The 14,913-nt window shown below is 38.5% G+C and overlaps 2 protein-coding genes across 2 annotated transcripts; both read left to right on the top strand.

The window, feature by feature from the left end:
• The first annotated feature begins 806 nt into the window (after nt 1–806).
• LOC145784137 (dynein regulatory complex subunit 5-like) lies at nt 807–6,547 on the top strand. Its single transcript, XM_082595893.1, has 5 exons — nt 807–1,091; nt 2,393–3,113; nt 3,867–3,989; nt 4,646–4,823; nt 6,170–6,547. Exons 1-5 carry the CDS (start codon nt 911–913, stop codon nt 6,347–6,349), a joined length of 1,383 nt encoding a protein of 460 aa, XP_082452019.1. The 5' UTR covers nt 807–910; the 3' UTR covers nt 6,350–6,547.
• A 926-nt stretch (nt 6,548–7,473) lies between these two features.
• On the top strand, nt 7,474–14,911 carry LOC145784138 (peptidyl-prolyl cis-trans isomerase-like). The gene is made up of 5 exons (XM_082595894.1): nt 7,474–7,599; nt 8,317–8,433; nt 11,659–11,752; nt 12,197–12,402; nt 14,493–14,911. The coding sequence occupies exons 1-5, from the start codon at nt 7,519–7,521 to the stop codon at nt 14,643–14,645; spliced, it is 651 nt and encodes a 216-aa protein (XP_082452020.1). The 5' UTR covers nt 7,474–7,518; the 3' UTR covers nt 14,646–14,911.
• Nucleotides 14,912–14,913: the final 2 nt, after the last annotated feature.

The raw sequence follows: 14,913 nt of genomic DNA, 5'->3' as shown, positions 1-14,913 counted from the left end.
AAATAAATAAAGCAGCACACAGTGCTGTTTAACTGACGTGAGCCTTTAACAAAGCTCTTTAAGAAGTGATTCTTTATCAACAATTTTATAAAACTGTTATTATAAAGTTGTGTGATAACAAACCTAATCTGAGTTTTGTTTTCACTTGTATATTCTGTATTCAATCATTTATTGGTGTATTCAGACTGCACAGCCAAGTGCTGGGATCACCTGCATGATGCTCAAAAAAGTACCACATTAACACTGCTTGAAAACCCATGAATATATTTCGCCAAGAAACCTAACGGCTTGCCAAAGTGGGAGAAGATGGCTTGGTGGCTGTATAGATTTTGGTACTTTCAGCTGTTATGTTCAATCTGTAATTTTGTCATTTTATGTTCACAATGAACACTAACAAAATGGTTGTGATGCTTTGTATATTGCATAAATGAGAAAATGTTGTATTAGGAGGAAAATGGTTGGAACGCCTGGTTAATCTAATCAAAAAATAAAGAGTCCAAAATGTAGATACCAAACTCATGTTCAACAAACAAACGTTTCGAAAACTAAATTGTCTTCATCTTCAGTGGTATAAATGTACCGGTATGCTTTCGAAATATTTCCTGAACATCAGTTTACTATCTACATTTTGGCTGTTTTATGTTTTGATGTTGTATTACTTTATATACTTTTGCGCCGCTGCTGTTTGTATACAACTGTAGCCTATGCCTTTTATTTTTGTGTTTCTTTTTTTTTGTGATTCACATATCGACATTCTTGTCTGATGCAAATAAATCATAATAATTTATAATCTAACTCCTGGAACACATTCTGCGTTTGCAATAGGACAATAGGCATATATTTTGAACAGTATAACAATACTGCAATGATATCTGCTATGATATAAAAGATAAAACATATCCCACACAAGATGGTTGTGACAGATCTGAGATCGCAAGTTGTCAAGGCCAATACATCTTCGGGCACAAAGACCGATGAGCCGGCCGCAAAATTGATGAGGAGAATAATTGCAGAGGATCCTGATTGGTCACTTGCTACTGTGCCATTACTGAAAGATTTATCTCTCAACCATATTATAGGAAATTTTGAAGGTAAAAATTAGTTGGTGCACACTGTTTCATTCTTTTTTCCCATCTTACGAAGGTTGGACGTCAGCAAACTTTATTCCGGCTTAATGACAGCTTTCCATGCACTCCTATTTTGAACATTGATTCAGTTATATTCTTTTCAGCAATTTTTAATTTTGTAGTCTGGGAAAACATGAGTTTCCAAACACAATCCCATGCACTTTTCACTGATATTATTGCAGTGAGTAGAATTGCAGTGAGTGGTAAACTGTAGATCATAATCAACAAAATGGTGAACAAAAAGTTATTGTGATAGTAATAGTTTCTGGACATACTGTATTATAATTACTGTATGCAACAAGAGAAAATGAATGTGTTTGTTTTGTATTTATTCACTTTATTGTAACCGTTTTAAGCACAGTAAAGCTTCAATAATTATATAGATTAAAAGCCTACTTGAGTTGTGACACTTCCAGTATTTCCATTTCATAAAGTTATTGTGTAGAGCATTTATCACACCTGTAGATTCTCTGTAAACAAATATTTTTCTGACCATAATTATTATTATTACAATTTCATTGCAAACAAAACTTTGTCCATAGTTACTTCACAAAAACAACAAGCAAACCAGACAGTATGATCAATTAATGATTAAGATAAAGAGCCTGCTGATAATGTTTGAAGTAGCCTGATCTGTAAAAACAGTCATAATTCATCAAAGACTTTATCAGACTCTTGCCGGAGTTAATACATTGCTGAATAAAGGGAAACATATTCTTTTTTGTAATCTTGCAAACAAAGTGAATTCAAAACGGAATTTACTAATTCTGTTGGCTTACAGCTTTTTAACACTGTAAACTTGTCAATAACAAGTCCGAATAAGTGATTTTTATTGATTATGTGTGGTATCCGTTGGATGCAAAAGTGACCATTGGCACAATATATAGGCTCACTATGTGTTTGTATATAAGTTGCTGTATATTTTGTCTTGTGCTCCAAAATGAATAAGACCTTTTCACGTCAAATATGCCATGCAGTTTTTTTTCTAATAACTATGTATACAAAAACACACCATGCAAACCTGATTCGACTCCGGCTTAAGCTGGTTGTTGAAACCACCGCCCACCTTTACCTAGGGTGTAATAAACTGGGTGGGCATAATTCCTGAAGGAAAGGCGGCTGATGAGAAAAAATGGCCATCGTAATCTCGTTAATGCTGACTGCTTAGTATAAGGAGAATCTTATCTTCTCATCCCCGACACTTGAAATCAAGTATGGGCCCATTTTTACCTTTCTTCACATTAATATAGCAAAATGTTTTTTAGGTAATCCCATCTTAAAAGGATTGCATCCGAAGGACAAGCTAAAAGTTTTGGAAAAAATTGACACAAAAATTCCTCTTGAAGTGACTGCACATCTAGTTGATGATGAGGGATACTGGAAGAAATGTTGCAAAACACGATGGCATATTTGTGATGTGTCTGTCTATGGTGGATGTTGGAAAAGAATGTACTTCGAGCGTCACTTGGAAAATTTAATAGAAAACTTTATTCCTGAAACTACTGAAGATGAAGTCATCCAGAAAGCTATTCCTCTTTGTTCTCGGTATGTTAAGAGGCTTAACATCAGACAACTTCTTCCTCCAGTCAAAGACGCAAAGAAACTTGAAGAGACCATCAGTGAACTAGGAAGTGATGTGGGATCAGAAGCACCTTCCATGGATCATTTTGAGTTTGGAGAAGTGTTAGAAAAACTTCCTCATTTGCAGGAGCTGCGCGTTGCGTACGGTGTCAGAGATTGTGGGATGAATTTTGAGTGGGGTTTATTTCAATTTACCCAAAGAGACTGTCTCTTACTCGCCAAAACCATAAAAAATTGCAAGCATCTCAGAACCGTATGCATTCATCGGAGCAAAATTGATGATGTCAAGGTCCGTGTCTTGATCAGCCACTTTTTGGAGCATCCTTCTCTTGCAGAACTTGATCTATCACATAACTGCATTGGCGACAGAGGAGCAAGAGCTGTGGCAAAGCTCATCAATAACAAGTAAATTTAATCGTTGTTTATAACTTTATTCTTTTTGTATATTTACACGTAATATGTATGAATTGCCTACGTAAGTTACTTTTTCTTTCATCAATTGTGGACTTTAAAGTTGGTTGGTTTTGAATCTTTATTCTCTGGCTGAGAAAACCTCCTTCTTAGGTCATTCCTGGCAGTTTTGCATAGGCTACTTGTACAAGCTTTGAGCCACTGACGCAAGCGTGGTTACCGAGTGTGACAGTAAAGTTTTCGATTGTTGAAGTGTTGTTGTCCGTGAATTCGAGTTGTCCTGTCTTTGAAATGCGTTTCTCAAGCGCATATCCCGAAAGACGAACTAGGGCCACTTAATCTTGAGTCTTCTTCAATTTAATATGTAGGTATCCCACAGCCCATATAGGCCAAGACACTTTTTTCTCATGTGTGTTTGATCATTTGTTTAATGTTTATAGCTAATTACTAAAAGGTTTTACGAACGCTGTTTTCAAGCTTTTTAAACCTTGGAACTTGCAACGCTACAACCTGCCCTATTGCTTCATTGAGGCACTAATTGACTTTAACCCCAGTGAAGCCTGAAAAAATGCTATTCTGACTGCTAAAACCAAGACAGCTGACTATGTACCATTCTCTTAATCAGAAAACAAAGTTCTTAGGCTATAGGCCTACTTGTTTAAGCACTCAAGTGAAATGCGCTATCGACTTGTTATGCTCTCATAGTTGTTTTCTTTTTCACAATCGTCATTTGGTTGATGTTTGCAGCTGCCCTAACTTGACCAAGGTGACGCTTTGTGACAACATCATTCGTGGGGAGGGAGCAAAGGCAATCGCGTTCGCTCTGACCAAGAATAAAGAACTTTTGGAATTAAACCTCAGACTTAACAGGTTCGCACAAACTACTTCTGTAGCCTATGACCTGGTAGTAGTGAAAATACTGCAGTGCGGTTATTTTTAATTTAAGTTTAACACACTCTTGCCTTCAACCGCACTGCAGTAGGCTATATAACTTTGTAAATTTTATTTTGTATGTTATTCGCTCTTAGGATGTGCATTGTCATGGTACGCGAAACGTCAGTGAAGCGATAAATCAATCTGTTTGTCTTTGCTTTTATTTTCGCTTTCATCAGATGAACGTTGCAACTAGTGCTAGAAACGGAGATCGAGTTCAATATGTGTATGGTAAAAAATAGCACAAAACCATCCCAACATCACATAATACACAAAGTCAAAAGGTCCTGAAAAATATGCAAAAATAATAAATCGGTAATACTTGAAAAGATATTAAACATTATAACCTTAATGTTGTCTGCAAAAAAACTCAGAATTATTAAAGGGTTACCACCAGCGAATACGCAAGAACCTCAACCAAAAAACTGAACTAATCTAAATAACAACATTTATGACTAAGTTATTGAATTATTATTTTTAGATTTATAAGAGATAGTTATTTAGATTAGTATAGTTTTTTATTAGACGTCTTGGTTGAGGCTTTCGTACAATGTGTTAGACTACTTAAGTTTGTTTTTACTATTTATCTCCAGATTGGGCGATGAAGGAGGCCAAGCGATTTGCAAGGCGCTACTTAAAAACAACAGCCTGAAAACGTTAAATCTCTCATCGAACGATATGTCTGAACCAACTGCTGCCGTTCTGTCTCAAGTCCTGCACAGCAACTTCACGCTTTCATCTGTTATTATGTCGGGGAATCGGATAGGAACGGTAATGTCTCATAGCAAAGTCACCATCAGTGGCTGATCGATTTTGTTGAATGCATCTTTTATCGCGTCGTTGAATGAAGCTGTGAACGAATGGCAAAACCATGAAATTATATCTTTATTTTTGGGGCGTGCGCTTGAGCCACCCATCAAGCACAGCTCTCCGTTCAGCTGTAAAAACAATTAGGCTGACAACAACAAGCGGAACCTTCACTTTGTCAATCTTGGTGGCCAAAAATCTCTACAAATAGGCCTACTATATAGAAAATAGGCTACTAAATAATAGTCTACGCAAAACTGTGAAGACTAAACCTCTAAAGAGAGTTTCTCAGAATTTTTTGCGCTTGCTTATTTCTTATTTATAGAGAGTAGTCTGCTATTCATCCACGCCTTAGCCCATGAGAAATGGGAATAGTCCTATATTTGTAGTCTATTATTTGTAGTCTTTTTACACCGAGAGATGCCAACAAAATGTCGATATTCATTCAGAAATTATAAAATCATTTCAATCCTTGGCATGCTTGTGTCGCGTAGAGGTCTCATTGCTTCTTAACTAGACCAAGCATCTCCTTACTCAATGTCCGCCTCGATAGCTCAGTTTGTTAGCGCGTGACTTCGTGAACGAAGAAGCTTCTAGATAAAGCGGCGCTGGTTCAACTATCAGGTTGTAAGCTTGAGCAACGCACGTTAAGGACTGCTCTCCATTCGGTGGCACCTAATGGATGAAATAATTCCCCGGCAACAAGATTTCAACAATCAGAAAACTTCACTCTGTCAATCTCGGTAACCGGCCATGCGTCAAAAGCCTCTTCAAAAATGTGAAACTACTTGGAATAACCTATCACTACTTTGTCAGTCCGAGAATAACGATTCAAAACCAAACCAGTTTCATCTCAGATGTGATGCAGCGGGTTTCCATGGCAATTGGGATTTATTTTTTCATCTTCCACAGCAAGAGTCTACTTGACCTTTTTGTATAAAATCATAGGCTATGTTGTTTTTTTATTGTTGTGATGTATAATTTTGTTTAATGTTCAAAACTGGTGTGGTATATACATTGTGCATGAATTTGAAGTTAATCGAAAAAGTCAAAATGTAACCAGTTTGTAACGGGTTTTGACAACCTATTTACAATTTTGAGAAGCCATCATACCAGGCCTGTGGAGTCCGGCGAAAAATATGCGACTTTAACTCCTCGGTTTACATCTGGCCGACTCCGGACACGCCCAAATCCCTCCAACTCCACGACTTAGAGTTTGGTGCAGGGTTGTGTAGTCGATGTTGCAGCTTATCAGATTTGACAGGGACTGTGTAATATTTTACCAGGATTTATGTTTTGATTATTCTCAGGATGGAGGGAAGCAGTTGCAAGAAGGGATGGAGACCAACAAGACTATGATTGAGCTTGATCTCCGGCTGACTGAAGCTGGACAAGAGAGCGAATACTGCATCAATCAGGTCCTTAAGAATAACCAGGAAATTGCAAGAGAGGAGGAGGAAACGATTGCTTCATTCAACGCCACGAAATGATTTCGATTTGAGCTTTGCGTTTTTTGTTGATGTTGTTCTTCAAAGAGTGTATTTCGGTTTACTGCAGATTCTGTGACTTGTGCTATGGTTAGATGTCGTAAATTCGATGATTTAATGTTGATCTTTCAATCTTGTATTATTTTTTTTAATCTTTGTTGTAAACTGCATTTTATGTTTCATTAAAAATGTTGCTATGTACCTATCTGCATCAACCTAACATTTTCTCCTAAAATCTTTTAAGCTGAATATACCAAACACGCTCAACGAAATATCAACCGGCGGACTCATACTTCACCATGCTGAACTGAATGCATTGATGTAGTAGCTTACCTAACTTGCATTGTTAATTGTAGGCTAAGGTTGCTCCCGAGTCAACAAAGCATCTGTTTCGAAGCCACTTACACGATGAGCTGTCATAACACAGCGTTGTTCACACCTGTAGCCTATAAATTTTGTTCAGTTTATTCTACGTGTAGGCTAATGACTGGGTGCGTCACTTAGTAGCGTAAGCTAAATAAGCAAGCTATTCTAAACCCCATTTCACCCATTCATGACAACGATTTGCATTTCGGTTGCGGTTTTAGTGCATATAGGCTACCGTAGTTAGAAGCAACTGCTTGAAAACTATGTGGTAAGAGGTTATGATAGATCTGTGTAAACTCCACGTTTATCCTCAAGCTTGCACTCTATGTAGACAATAAAATAGGCTACTATTATTGCAACAAAATAACCACCATAGATTAGTTTTCATCAAATGCGTTTTTTGAAGTCAGTTGTCTGTGAAAAGCATTAGCCTGTTTTTTCCAGAGAAAAAAGAACATTTTGAGTTGTACAATACATCCTCAAGGGTTAAATTATAGCAAAAAACGATAAAGTAGTTCCAATAAGTTTTTTTTCGAAATTACTTATGAAACAGCCACTGCAACTAGACTATTCTAGCTAGGAAAATCTTTTTTACATTGGTTAAACGTCTGCGAACACTGAGTCAAGGTTGAAAGGATTTTTTACCTGGTCTGGCTTGGCCTATAAGCTTTTATTAGGCTACTCTAAAATAATAGCCGCAATGGATTCTTAGTTTCTGAAAAATGGAAGACATTGACGTCATTAAGTTCATTCAGATCAAGTGTAACTTAACGACTTTAAAAATTACTGTTGATACAAAAGAAGCAATGAGATCTTCCTTCATCGTTGTCTTGTTTTCGGTGATTTGCGGAATCGAATCTAAACACGAACTTATGGTCAAGTCGATGGTAAGCTACCAGTGATGTCTAAAACCATAACAGTTTTATTGGTTTACCTGGGAGAGACATGAACCTGTAGGCAGACCATCATGTTAAGTGAGAGGGGCAATCACTTCATAAAAGGAAAAACAAAACCGCAAGACATCGGCAATAATTAAAAACACTGTTGCATTAGCCTATCGTCAACATGATTTTACAGAGGAAGGCAAATTTGAAGCGGTTTACGCTCCCTTCCCCTATCCGTCTGAGGAGTCATCAGGACCGTAACAAAGCAAAATTTTTGATTTGATTTTGCTTTGACAGATAAGCAATTTTGTTATCAAGTTATTTCATACAATATAATTTATTTCATTAGCCTTTGCCCCTTTATCTCAGTGGTAAAATACCCACTCAAAATCACCCGGCGCTGGTTCAATTCTTTGGGTGGGCGCTTGAGCAACGCATTTCAAAACTGCTTTCCATTCGGCGGCACCCTGTGGATGGAATAATTTCCAGGCAACAACAATCGGAAACTTTACTCTGTCAATCTCGGTAATCGGCCCTGCGTTAAAAGCCTCTGGGCCTACATGTCTACAAGTATGCGAAACTACCAAGAATAACCTATCAAGGCTTTGTCTGCTAAAGAATAAATATTCGAAACCAACCACTGAGTGAGTTAACTATAAAACAGGAATTAAAAACGACCTGTTTTATCTAATGCAACTTTCTAATACCTTCACTTTTCAGGTGTACTTTGATGTATCTGTTGGTGGGAAGCCACTACGCGATAAGATTATCATTGGCTTGTTTGATGACGAAGTTCCTAAAACAGCTCAAAACTTTCGAGATTTATGCACAGGCAAGGTAAATTATGAAAATGTTTTCATACTTTTTTATCTTTGTTGTAAATGAATCTACGTTTATAAGCATCATTGTGGTCAAATTTTGCAATCTTCCTTTTTTAACTGTCTACCGAACGAACGTAGTGAACAACAGTCATTGTTGTCGTTCACTAAATATTTTGATAAATCGTAAAAATGTAAAAAAAAATTGCATCAAATGATGAGCCAGGTAACAAATTCCATTTAGTATCGAACAAAATATATAAAGTTGCAAGGTGTAACCCTGGGGTATCGACCTCAAGCTCTGAGCTTTGAGTGAAAGAAAAAAAAGTGACTCGACATTAATCCGGGACATTAATTAGTAAAAATATCGGCTGATTACTGCTATTACCACAGCGAGCATGCAGCATGAGGCAGTAGCGTAGCCAGGAATTTTGAAAGGGGGGGGGGTTTTGACAGACCCAGCGGCGGGGGTCTGGGGGGCCTCCCCCAGAAAATTTTGAAAAATTACTTTGAATTTGGTGCATTCTGAGAGCATTTTCAATAAAAATGTGGTTACAAATATTCCTGTAAAATGGTGGTGTCTGGTGGCATAGCAAAAGGATAAGATCATGTTTTCTTTGGCATTTTTCAGAAATAAAGCTAAGTCTCCATGTTTTCTTGTTGCTAATTCCTGGCTGAGATGTTTGAATGTTTGGTATTGGCAAAACTTGCTCTTTTAATGCAATTTTGTTTAAAATTAGGCAATTTTTTTAGACTGAAAGCATCATTCTCAATATCGTGACGTCACACGCGTGCCAAAGGGGGGGGGGTTGTAACCCCCAAAACCCTCCCCCCCCCCCTTGGCTACGCCACTGGCATGAGGCTAAAACAGGTCGTTAATATCTACACTTGCGAAATACGATCATGCTGTTAAAACAGAAACTCAATTTATTGCATAATCGTATCATTTTTTTTTTATTTGAAATGTTATCGAACACAACGATGAAATCGATGAAAAACATCAGACTTGCAAAATATTGAAAATGAAGAATTATCGTCGAGGTCAAAATAATGTCTATAACTACTTTGTGAACATGCTCGAATAAAAGTTGATTGAATTTGAAGCCATGAGATAGAGTGGAAGAAACCTAAATCTAAAATGTGACGGAAACCTTGCTACAGACCCAGGGCCGTAGCCAGACCGCAGAGCTAGGGGGGGCCAACTTTTTGTTAGGGGGGGCCGAAAAAATTTAAATGATTTTGGCATTTTAACCTCTTAAATACCGGTATCCACCAAAATTGCAATATATCAGATTAGTGTCAAGACCAACACTGGTCTCTTATTTTATCCGCTAGTTAAATCAAGGCAACCATATTACAATGACCAACATAACACAGCAATTGTTGACTTGTTGTATAAATAGCGTTAGGCCACTTGTTATGAGCAGTAGCGTAGCCAGGAATTTTGAAAGGGGGGAGGGGGGTTTGACGGCGAGTTTCACTTATCGCGACACCCAGCGGCGGAGGGTCTGGGGGCCCTCCCCCAGAAAAATTTGAAAAATTACTTTGAATTTGGTGCATTCTGAGAGTATTTTCAACGAAAATGTGGGTATGAATATTCCTGTAAAATGGTGCTGTCCGGTGGCATAGCAAAAGGATAAGATCATGTTTTCTTCGGCATTTTTCGGAAATAAAGCTACAAGTCTCTATGTTTTCTTGTTGCTAATTCCAGGCTAAGATATTTGAATGTTTGGTAATGGCAAAACTCGCTCTTTGCAGTTTCGTTTAAAGTTAGGCAAACTTTGTTTTAGAGACATAAAGAGACTGAAAGCATCATTCTCAATATCGTGACGTCACACGCGTGCCAAAGGGGGGTTGCAACCCCCATAACCCCTCCTTGGCTACGCCACTGGTTATGAGCAAAAACTTTAACTGGCTCGAAGAAGCTAGTGCCGAGGATTTTGATATATATGATTACATTCCGCCTATACACCCGTGAGCTAGTCTATTGCAGTCGCGGATGTTTGGATGCAAACCGTCTCACAAACAAGTCTAAATCGATAGATTTCGATACAGAATGTTCAAAGGCCATAAGCCATGGACTTCTAAATAGTATCAGGACTGGAAACTCAGTTGACAACAGTAGTCCAAACAGTTGGTACAACAGTTGGCCAACAGTGGGCCAACAGGGTTAGTTACTTGGCTGTTGGCCCACTGTTGGCCAATTGTTGTACCAACTGTTTGGCCTACTGTTGTCAACTGAGTTTCCAGTCCTGATACTATTTAGAAGTCCATGCATAAGCACCAAGTTTGCCTATCTTGGTTGTAACATGCTCCGTCTAAGTGGGAGCGTCAACCCTTGTTAACACTGAGAATCCACACTCACAAACGGCAGTGCTAGATCCAAATGTAGCAATATCTGCTGCAAGGTTGAACACTTTACAGATTAGAAAACTAGAAACAAAATTTATTTACACTGATTGAAGAGAAAAAATAAACACTGCTTAAAAGATTACGGGTTTATATTTTGTATGTGTTGTCTTCAAAAACCACTTGCTTTACCACTGCACATTTTGCGATTTATCACTGCACAAATTTGGTTTATCACTGCACAAATTGGTTATCACTGACCCTTAGAATTAGGTATGGTAACCTACCGAGAATAGCGACAGCTGATATCAAATAGCCTAATTTGTACCGGTTTGTAGGCCTGCTGGAAAACCATTCCCTCTTTGTTAGGATATCATTCTTTCCCAAAACATTTTTATTTTGCACAGTTTCTGACAATTTTTCTACCAACCTAACACCTGTTGGCTTTGGTTGAATGGAACATGTTGAGGTTGCCAAAGGAGGGGGTGGGGGGGGGAGAAATTGTTTAATCATCTTAGCTGTGAACTAAACAAAACAATTGTAGTTAATTGGGCCTCGGTTGGAGCTCTGCAACGGGAAAGATGGGCAAAATCATTACAATTGTAGCTGTTGCTCGAGAATGTTGGGATTTTGCCAGGGGGGGCGAAATTTTTTTCAGGACCAATATGATTTCACAAAAGCTGGTTTAAACAAGTCGTGCAATACATCTATAAATACTGTAGAAAGTAGCTAGGTTACAAATATCCTTCGATTATGCTTCCAAAGACATTTAACGATCTGTGAATAGAGATTCCAGCAAATAAACTCTTTCATAGCCTAAACAGATTTTTTATTGTTTCACAAGTCCTTCGGAAAAAAATGCATTGTAATCGCGGTGTTTACTTTATATTCCTAGCATGGCTTTGGCTACAGAGGAACAAGGTTCCACCGAGTGATCGATGGTTTCATGATCCAAGGAGGGGATTGGGAGAGAGGAGACGGCACAGGAGGTCCCATATTTTTGTTAAGTGGTTAATTAAAGTGTGATGCAATGTGTGTGGTTCAAGCTCACGACCGTGTCATGCGGCTATGGCCGTTGAGAAAATAGTTTTGTCCCGGTAGCAATGAGATCCTCAGATCCCCAATTAAGACATTTCTAATAGTCTTTGAGAGCTTAATCCTGGCAGTTTCGGATACTTGTAGAGGCTTTGAACCACTGACGCATGCGCGGTCACACTGAATGACGTAGCGGTTCAGTGGAATGATAGGCCTACCTCACTCCGCTGGCCTGTGTTCAAAACTCGATGCTGTTTGTCAAATTAAAGTTTAGTTAGTTAACTGCAAATTTCTCCCGAATATCCTACTTCTTTAACTGATGTAGTAGGCTAACTATCATCAAATTAAGTCTCACTTCACAAAAAAATATTGCAGAACTTAAGAGAAAACTAATTTAGGTACGAGTACGTTTAAGACGAAGTCTGGTCATTTTCAAAGGACTTTCAAGGACGAAAATTTTGAGTTGAAACACTATGGTGCCGGATGGTTAAGCATGGCAAACGCTGGATCGGACACAAATGGTTCTCAGTTTTTTATTACCTTGGCAAAAACGCAATGGTTAAACAATGCTCATGTTGTTTTTGGAAAAGTAATCAGCGGAATGGTAAGTAGCTAAACGGAAGCGATAGATAGGCTAGGCCTATATCCCAGGGAAGGCTTGGGAATGTAATCGCCCCTAAGAGAATATGTTTTTTAATACTATTACAACCAGTGGCGTACGCAGGATTTTCTCAAGGGGGGGCCATTGAGAGTAGCATAGCCAGGAATTTTGAAAGGGGGGTTTTGACGACCGGCGGGCGAAGCCCGACGGCGTTTTCACTTAAGACGACACCCAGCGGCGGGGGGTCTGGGGGGCCTCCCCCAGAAAATGTTGAAAAATTACTTTGAATTTGGTGCATTCTGAGAGCATTTTCAACAAAAATGTGGGTATGAATATTCCTGTAAAATGGTGCTGTCAGGTATCATAGCAAAAGGATAAAATCATGTTTTCTTCGGCATATTTCGGAAATAAAGCTAAGCCTCCATGTTTTCTTGTTGTTAATTCCTGGCTGAGATGTTTGAATGTTTGGTATTGGCAAAACTCGCTCTTTTAATGCAGTTTTGTTTAAAATTAGGCTAGTTTTTTTAGACTGAAAGCATCATTCTCAATATCGTGACGCCACACGCGTGCCAAGTGGGGTTGTAACCCCCCCCCCCCCCCCCCCCCTTGGCTACGCCACTGGCCATTGATATCCCAGACGTCTTCATGATATCCCAGTATGGTTTTGGTTTACTTTAGACTATATCCATTTCTCTCTCACTAATCACTACACAATAGTCTTACAGAACACTATGCTACATTGGTATACCTAGGGTGGGGTAGGTGGATTGGGCCATGTATTTCGTATTGGCTTAGTCTATAAAACAACATTGTTACAGTAATTGCTTTGACAGAGCAATGCAAAACATATTAAATGCCTTAATCTACGTCGATAACTACTAAAACATTATTAAGGGGGGCGCCCCCCCCCCCCCCCTTGCGTACGCCACTGATTACAACGTTTTATGACATTGTATTACATGTTGAATGACGTTTCATAAATGTTTGGCTGCATTCAGTAGCTACATTTTTAAACAATTTTTTTAATTTCAAATATTGAAATATTTTCCCTCCAACGGTTGTTTTTACTCTCCCTTATATTGTCTCTCTAGCTACATCACTGCTGTAGGCTGGGTGTTATTCTACTGAATGTAGGCTACTTGACTCAACATAACCTAGGATTTATCAAAAATCTGCTTATGACCACGTCACTGATACAAAAGCAAATTCACTCATCAATTTCTATCCGATAAACTCACGTGGATACCATGTGACGCAAACGTGGTAACCACCCTGGTTCAACGTTTCACGTGGATACCATGTGACGCAAACGTGGTAACCACCCTGGTTCAACGTTTCACGTGGATACCATGTGACGCAAACGTGGTAACCACCCTGGTTCAACGTTTCACGTGGATACCATGTGACGCAAACGCAGTAACCACCCTGGTTCAACGTTTCACGTGGATACCATGTGACGCAAACGCAGTAACCACCCTGGTTCAACGTTTCACGTGGATACCATGTGACGCAAACGTGGTAACCACCCTGGTTCAACGTTTCACGTGGATACCATGTGACGCAAACGTGGTAACCACCCTGGTTCAACGTTTCACGTGGATACCATGTGACGCAAACGTGGTAACCACCCTGGTTCAACGTTGTTTTAACGAATGTGTAACTGATTGATATTAATACATTGTAGGGTTTATATTTGTATTGCATTATATTGTATCAAATACACTGAAGTAGCGAAGTGGTTGTACGTTTTAATTCTTCTGAATTACATTTTATATCAAGTTGGTTATGGCGTCGGCGTGCAAAGCACAAACCCAACTCTGAATACAAAACGAGTGGCTCAATCCAGACAGCAACCCCCATCATTTTTATTTTAATGTTGTCATTTTTATTTCCATGTAAAAATGACAGATTTTGTTGTCTGGGAAGTTGGCCTATTTTAGTACGATAAGATCACACAGACTACACTTTATCCTAACACTTTATCTACATCTTAACCAGCAGGATGTTTCTCAGACTACACTTTATATGTTTTGTGAAAAATAAAAATTTTGCAAGCTTCATATTCATCGTTAATTTCACTTCATGCTTTGTAGGCATCTGTGCGGGAAATAGGAAAGCTTTCGACCAATCGTCAATCAAAACCTCATCAAGATGTCATCATCTCGTCATGCGGAGAGATCAAATTAAAAGAGTCGTTTTCTGTAGCAAGAAAATCTGCTGTGGATTTGAATCATAGAGATTTGTAAAGTGAACAAAAGTAGAAAGATTATTAGGTCATCCTGAGACACATAACGAAACCATGCTATGAGTGGTTAACATGTTCTTAAACTTTAGTCATATTAGAGTATGGCCCTCATGTGTAGCCAAAAACTTAAGTTGGAGAAAACTGAATTGACGCACCCATACATTGGTTCCACTTAACGTAAATACACTTTTGTAATATTTTTTTTGTTTGGAATTACAATTAATGTATGTTTAAAGAGGACATGAATTTATTAAACGCGAAACAAGATG

The sequence above is a fragment of the Aplidium turbinatum genome, chromosome 15, assembly GCF_918807975.1.
Source record: "Aplidium turbinatum chromosome 15, kaAplTurb1.1, whole genome shotgun sequence".
NCBI lineage: Eukaryota > Metazoa > Chordata > Ascidiacea > Aplousobranchia > Polyclinidae > Aplidium > Aplidium turbinatum.
This window is presented reverse-complemented; position numbering and strand designations above follow the sequence as displayed.

Excerpts from the sequence above, each read along its gene's own strand:
- LOC145784137 (XM_082595893.1), top strand. The coding sequence starts at position 911 with ATGGTTGTGACAGATCTGAGATCGCAAGTTGTCAAGGCCAATACATCT. Across the intron at positions 3,114-3,866 it reads GCAAAGCTCATCAATAACAA|CTGCCCTAACTTGACCAAGG; the intron begins GTAAATTTAATC and ends TGATGTTTGCAG. Across the intron at positions 4,824-6,169 it reads CGGGGAATCGGATAGGAACG|GATGGAGGGAAGCAGTTGCA; the intron begins GTAATGTCTCAT and ends GATTATTCTCAG.
- LOC145784138 (XM_082595894.1), top strand. The coding sequence starts at position 7,519 with ATGAGATCTTCCTTCATCGTTGTCTTGTTTTCGGTGATTTGCGGAATC. Across the intron at positions 7,600-8,316 it reads AACTTATGGTCAAGTCGATG|GTGTACTTTGATGTATCTGT; the intron begins GTAAGCTACCAG and ends TTCACTTTTCAG. Across the intron at positions 12,403-14,492 it reads GAAAAGTAATCAGCGGAATG|GCATCTGTGCGGGAAATAGG; the intron begins GTAAGTAGCTAA and ends CATGCTTTGTAG.